The sequence below is a fragment of the Alligator sinensis genome, unplaced genomic scaffold, assembly GCF_000455745.1.
Source record: "Alligator sinensis unplaced genomic scaffold, ASM45574v1 scaffold1979_1, whole genome shotgun sequence".
Classification (NCBI taxonomy): Eukaryota; Metazoa; Chordata; order Crocodylia; family Alligatoridae; genus Alligator; species Alligator sinensis.
The window spans coordinates 58830-70932 of NW_005843419.1; the positions used below are offsets into that span (position 1 = coordinate 58830).

At 41.8% G+C, this 12103-nt stretch overlaps 1 protein-coding gene across 1 annotated transcript in view; it reads right to left on the bottom strand.

Annotated features, from left to right (window-relative positions):
- The window catches only part of COL6A6 (collagen type VI alpha 6 chain), an 84947-nt gene that overhangs the window by 7400 nt on the left and 65444 nt on the right, over positions 1–12103 (bottom strand). The window contains exons 33-34 of the mRNA XM_006038640.3: positions 10029–10522; positions 1572–1668 (exon numbers count right to left, since the gene is read on the bottom strand). Of these exons, the coding sequence (XP_006038702.1) occupies positions 1572–1668; positions 10029–10522 (591 nt within the window). The remainder of the gene's footprint in view (positions 1–1571; positions 1669–10028; positions 10523–12103) is intronic.

A 12103-nucleotide genomic window follows, 5' to 3' on the forward strand; every position in this document is an offset into this window, starting at 1 on the left:
CCCTACCCTGGGGGGCTTCACAAGGAGGTTAGATAGGCATCTGGCTAGGGTCATCTGAACCCAGCACTCTTTCCTGCCTACGCAGGGGGTCGGACTCAATGATCTATTGAGGTCCCTTCTGGCCCTAACATCTATGAATCTATGAGTGGATTAGAGCTACTAACCTTTAAGAATTCACATCACAACCATAACAACATCTTAAATTCATGAACCTTAATGTAGAATTAAATCAGAAAATTAAGGGTTGATCTTGTGAAGTGCTCAGCTTTTTACAGGATCAAATCTCACTACATTAAAATTCCTTCCCATTGGCTACTTTCAGATGACTTGTGACAATTTTGACTATACATATTTCAATATAAATTTAGGACCATAAAGACTTCCAGTGGCTCTGAGAATTAGTTGGGCTATTAAGGAATAAGATATTTGAACAGAAAGTCTCTCTCTCTTTATAAACACAGTAGTCTAAAAGCTGTAGTAGGTATCAGAGCACTAAGACTCATTTCCCAAGTTGTTCAAAGTTTATTGAGGAAAGATATTAATTTGAATTGTAGTGGCAATTATCAACACTGAATGTGAAGACATATACTTTGTGTTCCAAAGGACCCTCTAGGAGCTCTTTACTAGGTAGATTTCCTCAGCCTTGATCATATTGCATATCTCTGCATGGAATGCAAAATATATTCACCAGTTTTCAAAAATGGATCTCAAGTTCCAACCAGGTCATTACCTCTCTTTAGCAGCATCTGTTCCATGCCTCTTCCTTCCCTCCCCACCGCCCCTCCCTTTTCCTTCTGTCTACCACTCCTTTCATAGCATCTGATGAAGTAGGTTGTTGCGTATGAAACTTCATACCACTCTGAATAAATTAGCCTCTAATGTGCTATCCTGCTCTGCTTTTCGTCCAACTTCGGACTAACTTCACTAACCAACTCTGTAAGAGTTTATTGAGCAAGCACAAATTAAATGTGCAGTAACTACTGCACATTAGTGAGCATGTAGGTGCAGACCCTTGTTTACCAAACAGGGCATTGACCCTGGTGTCTGAATGGCAGAGCAGCTACTGATCCTGCATGAAATATAGTCAGTGGGCCACTGACCTATAAGTAACTACTGCATTTTAACCATGAACTATCTTGAGAATTTGAATATTTTAATGCATTTGAGTATATTGTCTCATAAGTTTTAAACTTGGCAACACAGATCAGACTAACTGCAAGTTGTCCTTATATCATGAAAAAGTTTTGTTGTAGTTGCTAACTACATTTCATTTAGAAATTCAACATGTAACAAAGAAATAAAGGCCACATAGGCCAATTAACACCACAGGAAGGAGTTCAGTACTTTCTTTAACTGGTTCAGTACTTTCTTTAACACTTTTTTTAACACTGTCCTTGATCAAAGGGACGTAGTTAGCTGCATTAAACTGAAGCCAGGCATGAAGCAGGTTAGATTTGTAACTTATAGTCTAACTAAATCAGAAATATTAGCCTCCCTACTAGGCATCACCAAATAATTAGTACATCTCAGTCCATTTAACATTGTTATTTTAAATTGAACACAGATCTTACCATAACACAGTGTGCAGAGAAGAAATGGTTGTAAAAATGGTATATAGTTCCCTTCTGGATCTATATTTATTACCTGAAACTTTCCAGTGTCATCCATCTAGACAGAACAAGAGAAGGTGGTAGTAAAGCAGGCAAGTGCATCTGTCTTGCACTATTTAAAAACATATAGAATTGTATTCACTTTAGGCATTCTTAGAGAAGCATATTCACTCAAGACAACAACCAGAAGTTTAATCACTAATTTGCACGTAACCAGCAATAATATATATGGCCTCTGCAATGACAAGCCTCTGTAACCCTGCAATTTTTCTATTATTAGAAAAAAGCTTCCAAATTCTTCCTAACCACAACTTCAGTGATGAATTTATAGTCCAGCTGTGCTGGGCTTTGGCTTGGCATCTCAACAGTAATTATTTTTTTTTGGCATCTATCTCAACAGTGATTTTTTTTCATTCCTTAGTAGCTGGAGCATTTCAAATCCTAGAACTAGCCAGCTTATGTTACTTAGAAATTGAGTTCACATCAGGTTTCTGCTGAATTAAGTCTGATATGTGTCCAAGAATCCATCTCTGAGTGCTCTTCTCTTCCAAACAGAAAGAACATGTCTCAAACACAATGAAAAATAACTACTTCAAAAGTACAAGATGCTCCTTACAAAGTAGCTGGGCCTTAGTTTTAAATGGGTCTTTCCATCTCAGTGGGAGTTCTGCCTGCAGAAGAGCTACAGGATTGCGCTCTGCTTGATGAAGCAAAGGTCCCTGCCACAGATAACATATATTACATCATTAAGTGGTTAATCATTAAGTGGTTAATAGGGCAATAAGTCTCCATGGCTCACCAAAAGCATCCGGGAAAGTCTCCTTGCTAAAAAGGAGGCTTACTCCCAATGGAAAGGAGGGGTCATCACCAAGGAGGACTATTCGGCAGTTGCTCGGGGGTGTAGGGGGGTAGTTAGGAAGGCCAAGGCAGAGATGGAACTGGGACTAGCTTCCCGGATTAGATTAGAAAAAAAGTGCGCTCGATTGCCCAGCTTTCTAAGAATCCTACGACAGGATGCCTGGCATTCTTTATGCTTTTACTTTGGAAACTCCTAGTAGTGGGATAAGTACCTGGTAGTGGGATAATGTTGTTTACTCACTCTCTGTTAATAAGGGCACCCCTGTTTAAGCAAAACATTAGAAGTTCATCAGACCCATGGAAATTTTTCAAGGTCAAGACAGTAAAATTGAACAATATAAATACATGCAAACTTGTCTTAAAATAAGTTTAAGAATGATTATAAAGTTTCTCCCTTTCTTAAAGGATTATTCATGATACATATCTTGCATACTACATGGAATTGCAAAACAGTCTTTCAGACTTGAAATAGAAATATTCAACCAATCAATAAGATCATCGCAGATTTAAAATAGCACTTAGCCAGCTCCCAAACTTTATAACTGCATGTTATTCTACAGGTTGGTACATTATGGTGTTGTCACATAATCTTTCATAATAAATATGATAAACATGTTTTGAGGACCCAATGCTAACCTATTTTAATAGCTAATGTTGTGTCTCTTCAGAGAAATTCTAAAAATGTCATGAGACTTCTTGGAAACACTCTCAACCAGGCAACATGAAGCTCTGTTTGCCCTTGATGAACCCTGCAAAGTCTAGTTCTTGTGGAACATTACTCTTTTAAAGGAATTGGTCTCATTATTTAGGGAGCTTCCATTTAAAACAATCTCCCTTAAAGAAAGCAAGCTCTTTAAAAAGCTTGCAAGCAACCATGCATATAATCAAAGCATGCTGCTTTTGTATATAAGCTAAAATTTTAGATTCTGATGTTTTCCTTTCAACTTAAAAAGCAGCTTGCCCCCATTCATAAGGTTCTGTTATAACAAATTACAATTAAAAACCCTGTCAATTACACATGTAGCAAAACTGCAATTTAGACTCCTGAAATATGGCGTATAACATTTGGGAGCTGGCTAAGTGCTAGTTTAAATGTGTGACAATTTTATTGATCAGTTAAATATTTCTATCGCAAGTTTGCAAGATGATGATTGAATGATGTGATGGGTTAGTATTCAAGTCCTAAAGTTAGCAGATTTTCTTTTAAATACTTACTTAATCTTAACCATAGACTGTGGTTTCCCCATTTTTCCCTTTAATGCTGCAAACAAAAGGATGATCGCGAACTCAACTGCAAAATCATTCAGTACAGATCTGACACTTCATACAGTGAATGAAAGCTTGGGGTTGAGAGAGAACTGTGTGTGGAAACCAGTTCAGATCCTCAGACAACTTTATCTTTGTACTCTGCTCCCCGACAGCACAATGCATTGATCCTAGGCTACTGATTCAACTAGAGATCGATTAGTTGTGTCTAAGGATAATGCTGAAGGTCCAGGTGTTTGTAAAAACTGGCTGGATTTGATAAGAAGGTGATTTTTCTGTAGTTCTGAGGCTTGTCAATGGCTAGAGTGGTGTACAAACTCCACAGAAAACAAATCCCATGATATCTCATTACTCAGAAAGGCTGAGATTAATTTGGATGTGGTTTAGGGAGCTGAAAAGTGACAGGATATTTATTGGTGTAGTGGGCTTACATGGAAGTAGTAAGACTACTATGAATTTAGTGGAAGGCACACAGGGACACAAGGACAGAGTTGTGCCTAAGGTACTGTAAGACTGGCCTAACATCCGTTAGGCCAGCACAAAGCAGCTAGTATTTGCTTCGGATTCAGTCTCGGTCAATTCGGGGGACAGCAATTTGATTTGGTGATTTGAATCACTGTTCCGAATCGATTCGGTTGAATCTGTTTCGGAGATTTGGCTGCCGCCGAAGTTCTGAGTCTCCCAATCAGCCACGCCCATCCCCCACAACCCAGCAATGGCTGCCCCGCCTGCCCCAGCACCTGGCTCTTTGGGAAAAAAGCCCCTGTTCACCAGGTGCTCCTGGGTGGGGGGGGTCATCCCTGCTGCCCCCCACTGCATGGGGGACTCTGCATGAGCACCTTGACCCCCCTACTCAGTCCCCCAGCTCCCCCACGGGTGTCCTGCCGAGGCCAGCTCCAGCCCTTTAAGAAAAACAAAACCAGAGAAAAGTCCCACACTCACCGCTCCTGCCGGTGCGGGACGATCCCTGCTGCCCTGAGCCATGTGGGGGGCTCTGCACGAGCCCCACGAAACCCTGAGGCTGCTGCAGGAGTGGTGAGTCTGGGGGCTTTTCTCTGTTTTTTTTTTCCTTAAAGGGCCAGAGCTGGCCCTGGGTGGGGGCCCCTCTTGGGGGACTGAGGGAGTGAGGGGGCATCTGGGGGCTTGTGCAGAGCTCCCCATGCAGCATGAGGCAGTGGGCGGGGCGCAGCAGGGATTGTCCCCCTTGCCCAGCAGCACCCGGTGAGCACTGGGGCTTTTCTTTAAAGGGCTGGGAGCTGGGGCAGCCATGGCGGGGCTCCCTCCATGGTCCCTTCCCTCCTCCCCCACCCCTAGTACTTATCAGGACAGAGTCCAGCTGCAGCCACTGGGGACTGCCCGAATCATCAAAGCTCTCTAAGTCTTTTCTGAAGATTCAGAGAACTTTGAATCGATTCAGAACTTGAAATTGGTCCCCTGATTCGATTCAGATTCGGAGATTTGGCCACTGAGTTGGGCTGAATCTCCAAATCGAATCATCATCTGAAGCTTTGCACAGCCCTAATATCCATCCAGTTATAAAATGAGACAACCAGCTACAAAATTAATGCTTGAAAATGTGTAACAATTTTATAGCTCATTTCTATCCAGCTTTAATTTGAACATGTAGCAGGGTCCTAAGAATCTGCAAGGCAAGGTACCTCATAATCACTTTTGGTCAATCAAGTCACACAGCCAACAGAATCATCACAAATATTTAAACTCTTAACATATTCCATGTGGGTATATTTTCTTGTTAAAATTGTCTATGAATTAGTGCAACTTTCTTATCAAGTCTGGAAGAAATCTAGTAATAAAGTTGAACGTTGTTTGAAGTTTTGCCTGCTAGCACTTTAATTCTCTTTGAATGGTTTAATAACTGACAAAAAGGTTCACATTGTAACTGAGTTTCCATAACTTTGTTACTACTCATCTTATTTGGGGACAGAATGAACAGTATAAAACTAATTCAGTACAAATAGAAAAAAGCCAATGCCTTTGGTTATTTTTTGCAGAAAAATTCTCTAAACCTGATATCATTTCTTTCTTAGTTTAATTTTGTAATCTTTGTGCTGGACATTCTGTGAATGCTAAATATGACAAGCAATATAGAGGGCACCCAGCTTATCCCCGGATATAACTTCATGTTGTGTCAGTCACATCTGGGATGAATTTGGCTCCAAAAATGTACATATGATATTCTGAACCTGGGATCCTTCTCAAATGTTGGACAACTCAACAATACAGTTTACATTTGTTGCCAGAGTAGAAACGAAAAGTGAGGTAAATAATTACTTCATGAGGGAAGATAAAGGATGATGAGGTAAAGGACATATGAAAGCAACACAGTTGGTCCAATAAAAGATATCACCCTAAGAAAGCCTTGCCTCTTGTATATGAAAGCTTGCACTGTGCATCTTAAACAGATTTCAATCCATGGGGTGAGTCTCAAAAAGAAGAGGCTCATACTGAAAATTCTCCAAAGGCTTTCTGCATATATTTAAGGATTTTACGTTTTAGCCAACACTGATGTAGAAGCATGTTAAGACAAATTGTTTAAGACATCTGCTAATTCCAGATTTCTTGTGCCAAATCCTGCCTTGAACTCTTTCAACTTTTCTAAAGTCAAGATCTCCAGTGTTTTGCCTGTTTGTGTGCGGTTTTTTTAACACTGCTGTATTAAACTGTTTTCCCTTAAAAAGTATCTTTATAGCATTGTGGTTTTGGATCCCAGCTCCTCTCCTTACATGATTTCTTTGGAAATCTATGGCAGATGCCAGCATGTTTTACTGAAAAATCACTTTAGCTGCAATATAACTCTAGAGACTATACAAACTGTACAATTCCCATTGGCTTTTTTTTTCTCTTCCAAATAAAAGTTGAATCTCTTCCTTCCTCATCATGTCACAGCAGGACAAATGAGTCTAAAGTGCCCTGAATAAAGACAGTCATGCAAGGGAATGAATCTGATGTGTTCCTATGACAGAGAACATCTTACAATGTTCTTGTAACATTTAGCCCCCAAAAGTGTTATCCTAATACAGCAGTTTGCAACCATTTTAGACTCAAGGTTACCCCTTGTTAGAATCAAGGAACCCCTCAGAAAATGCCAGCTCTTAGCTTTCACTTTTTTGAATATGCTAAATAATAGAGCAATTCTTTTGTTGCAAAGAACTCAGAAAGACCACAACAGGTCAGAAGGTTTTAACACTACCGATTCCTAATTAAAATCTCTGGGTTTCTCTTGAGAATCATGTTTGTCCTCTTAACAGTGCTAACATTTGCATAGGACACTGTGCCACCCTTGAAACCATCTCATGGCACCCTGGTTGAGAATCACTATCCTAATAAAATATTAGGGCCATGAATACCTGGAAATCTCACCAAAGAACAAGAGAGATTGCTGGGCAGGAACCATATCCAAAAGTAGTTTACTAAGCTATGTTAGAGCAAGTATAAGACAGAAAAAAGAGGAAAAAAAGCAAAACTGATATTTCCTGCCACTATTCAACCATAGCTTAGTCTCTCTGGAAAAATATATTTTTTTTCCAATTCCTCTTTTTCTTGTTAAACTCTTCTGCTAAAAGATGGTTTTGTAAAATGTTGGACTCCACATTCAGGGATTTCCACACCAAATTTGCCCAGTTTGCCATACGGTGCTTCTGTGTGGAAGTTCTACCAATTCAACCTCATCCATGACTGTCAAACTGGGCTCTTTCCATTTCATGTATTATCAGCGGTAGTAATGAAAATTCTTCAAACCAAGGTTTGCCCTCGGCTTCAGCTGTGCAATCCCTTTGTCTTGAGGTATCTATCTCATCAGTGACATGCATAAGCTACTACATAATTACAAATCATGATTTTTCTTTACAGACTATTGAACCTAATTTCTACCATTTCTTGATTCAATGACTGTTACACAATGAACTATTTCTGGCTAAAAAGAGAGCCCAGGTAGAGAGCTGTGCAGCTGTCAAACTCTCAGGCCTTTATTCTCCACTACTTTGCAACTCATTTACTGCCTTTCCCCATTGCGGTAATGCACTCACTTTACACATGGGTGAATGATAGGGCTGTACGAGGCTCTGGACAGAGCTTTGGATCCGAAGAAGCTTCAGACACTTCAGCATCTGAAGCAGCACATCCGGATCGATGTTAGGAACAAAGCCTAACTGGCTTTGTTAGGCTTTCTGAAGCAGTTCGGAGCTTCCAAAGCACTTCAGAAAAGCTTTGGAGCTGCCTCGGAGATCCGGCCATATGGTATAATGGGGAAACAATTAAATATGTATAACTTTGTTGGGTGAAATTTGCAAGGGTTGCAGCCCCTACTGAGAGCATGAAGCCTGCCAAGTTTCAAGAAGACCGGTGCAGAGTTTGAGGGGAAACTGCTCCCCAAATTCTTGAAAGCAAAACTGATGTCACGTGTACGTGTTACATCACAGGGGGGTGAAAACTGCAGAAGTTGTGGCCCCTGGTGAGGCCACAAAGCAAGCCAAGTTTCAAGAAGATCAGTGCAGGAGCTCAGGGAGAACTGCACCCCAAATTCTTGAAAAGCAAAACTCATGTCACGTCTATGTGTTACAACACAGGGGGGTCAAAACTGCAGGGGTGGTGGCCTCTGGTGAGGCCACAAAGCCTGCTAAGTTTCAAGAAGATGGGGGCAGGGGGTTGGGGGAAAAGCCCCTCAAGCTGTGGACAAGCAAAACTCGTGACATGGGTGACACTGTGTTTTTTAAGGGGTGGAAGGGGGACAGCTGCAGGGATGGTGGCCCCTGCTGCAGCCATGAAGCCTGCCAGCTGTTAAGGAGATTGGTGTCAGGGGGGGGGCCTGCAGCCCTAGCTGCTGACAGGCAAAACTCGTGACATGGGTGCTTGTGCAACTGTCTGCCTTGGGGCTGGGAGACACTACTGCAGGCCTGGCTGCTAAGCTACTGTGTTACCAGTTACTAATCAATCATGATTCACTCAGGGACCAGCTCAATACACAGGACCTAGCTAATGTAAACCAGTTATTTAACATCAATTAACACCTAACAAAACCACAGACTAAGGAGAGGAAAGAATCAATGCAGACAATTAGCTGCCCCAAGACAGACACAGTCAGTTGCACAAGCACCCATGGCACAAGTTTTGCCTGTCAGCAGCTAGGGGTGCAGGGCCCCCCCCCCCCCCTGCCCCAATCTCCTCGACAGCTGGCAGGCTTTGTGGCCACAGCAGGGGCTACCATCCCTGGAGCTTTCATCCCGCTGCGCCTTAACGCACCCATGTCATGAGTTTTGCTTGTCTGCAGCTTGAGGTGCAGTTCCCCTCAAACCCCTGCACCCTCTTCTTGAAACTTGGCAGGCTTTGTGGCCTGAGCAGGGGCCACCACCTGTGCAGTTTTCACCTCGCTGCACCTTAGCGCACACAGGGTGATCTATGGCATGAGTGTTGCCTGTCAGCAGCTTGAGGTGCAGTTCCCCCCCAAACCCCTGCACTGATCTTCTTGAAACTTTGCAGGCTTTGTGGCTTCACCAGGGGCCACCATTCCTGCAGTTTTCACCCCCCTGTGGTGTAACATACAGACGTGACATGAGTTTTGCTTTTAAGAATTTGAGATACAGTTTCCCCCAAACCCCTGCACTGATCTTCTTGAAACTTGGCAGGCTTCATGCTCTCAGTAGAGGCTAACACCCCTGCAAGGCTCATGATTCATCCAAATCAGACATTAAACAACAAAGTTATAGATATTTAATTGATTCCCCATTATACCCTCTGGCTGGATCTCTGAGGCAGCTCCGAAGCTTCAGAGCCGCTTCGGCCAGATCAAAGCATAAACCCGGTCCAGAGCTCCAGATCGGATCCCTGGCATCCAAAGCGGCTGGATCTGAAGCTGGATCAGATCGCTGCCAACTTGCACAGGCCTAGTGAATGACCTCACAAACTATAAGGCAGTAGTGATTCAGGCTCATGGTCTTGAATGCATTTTGATAAAATACTTAGATTAAGAGGCATGTTCTAAAATTCTTATTCAGCATATGCACAGTCCTTATTCTAGTAGTTTTATTGCAGTGAATTAAATCACTAGCTTTAATATAAATCATTAACACAGGAGTTGCAAGATTTGACCCCAGATACAGTTACAGGTAATCGATACAAATGGACCAAATTTGTGCATAGTATACCTCTATAGAAGACCATGAGTTATACCAGAGATGAATATGACCCCATGGGTTTTGAATGCTGTAAAATATTATATTCTTTCAAGGTCTTTTTACTTATCAAACATAAAGAATAAAACATTATTGGCTTTCTTACCTTAAAGGCCTGATTGACATTGGGTACATCATTGAAAGCAATAACTACTGGAATGATATCGAATGCTCTATACTCCAGAACCGCTGTATTAATCGAAGATGCATCTGCAGATGGCCCATTGCTGAAAAACACTGCTATTTTTCTTACATTAGGAGCCTGCAGCGTTCTCTTGAAGACATGCCTGGCAATAAATCTCATAGCACTGCCAATATGCCGGACAGTCTTGGATCTCTGATGAGACAGATTTTTTACTTCTTGAATGAAATGTTTCTTGTTGTAGAACTCTGAGAATCGGATCACGTAGTGTGTATGTGAACCATACTGCATCACGGCAACTCTAGCTCCAATGGGGCAGTTGCTGTCTCTCGTTCTGGTGTCAGTCACTATTGATATGACTATGTCTTTCATCCTTTGGAATATCTGAGGGGTGACATCCTCAGATAAGTCTAAGGCAAACACCAGTTCTGTTGGATACACTGGACATTCTGGTTTCCCTATAACATAAAAAACAGATGGTTGTTGAACATGATCCAAAAATTTTTAAAAAGCAAGTGTTTACTATTTATTTTTACTTCCCATGGAGCTGTGATATAACATGATGATACAAACTCACCATGCAGAAAGTGGTACAAAGGTGTTGGGCCATAGTTCAGGTGTTGGGCCATAGTTCAGGATTGAAACATGGCCTTTTCCTCAAGTACAACTGCAGTCCCTGCATTCTTTCAAAAGGGAGACTGCTCCTTTCAGAATAGGAGCCAAGGGAGGGGCAGGGAGAATTCAAAACTGTTTTTTCTGCTTTACTTCCTCATGAATTATATGCCTACAAAACTGGTGAAATACAGAGGTGAGCAGGGAGCTTCTCCCTTCCCATAATATATCCTGAGACAATCATTTCTGGAGCTCTGCCTGTGGAAATGCTGCCCCCACTGCAGGGACCTAACGGTGTCAAGCACAATCAAGTTGACTATGTTTATATTGTTTCTTACTTAACAGCACCAATACATTTTGGTAATTTCCATTAAAAAAAACACATCTCAGTGTTTCCAATGACTTCAAATGGCAGAGGCATGTGGTAAGAAAGATAGAAGATACTGGACTTCAAGGGAAGGGTTGTTTAGCTTATAGTCTGTGTCTGTGTCTTTCCCAGACCTGAAGAAGGGCACTTCATGCCTAAAAGCTTGTTAAACATCTCTCCCATCTATACTGTAGGTCCAATAACAGATACCACAAACTGTTGTACATTTCCTGGACCATCATGGCTACAACACCACTTCAACCCTACAGGACTTAAAAGAAAGCCAGTGAAATAGGAAGATTACTGTAATTTTAACACTTGGCAGGCAGAGGCTGTAAAGCAGACTAAGGTGGTTCTCAGACAGAGAACATTACAGCACAGGAAGAAATACTATGAAGATAAAAGCACCAGAAGATGATCAGGTAAGTGGGCTGGAATGGGGAGTCAGTTGTAGGAGCGCAAGCTAGTTTACTTGAGAGAATCACAGAATCATTAAGTGGTAGGACTTCAAGTTGTCCTCTAATCCATTGCCAGAACTGAGGCAGGATATGCCACATATGCCTAGGCCATGCCTGACAAATACGCATCTAACCTGCTCTTAAAAACAAAGCTTTTCAAACCTTTCTCCCAGCTCATGCTTTCTAAACTTTCTACACTGTTGTTGATGCTGGAGCCCTTTCCTATGTTATTAGTATCACTTCCAATGCTGATTCTGATTTGGAATAGAGTGCTTCAGAGCCCTGGTGAGGTCAGATGATAATGACATGGACCTGAACTATATTGAAAGGGAAAAGGAGGGAGGAAAATGGGATGAAGATCAGAACACAGGCAAAAAAACAAAGAATTGGAAAGCCTGGGGAACAGAATGTAAAACAGAAGGTGGACAGAGAAGAACTTAAGATATAAACAGATAGAATGAGAATTTAGGGGGAGGTGAGTAGAGGACAAAGTACTGAGAGAGCAAGTGGACATAGAAATGCGTAGGTTCAGGGACTGGAGCAGTCTCTTGCATCTTCAAGACACACCAACAAGAAGACATAAAGGAAAGAAAATAATGCAG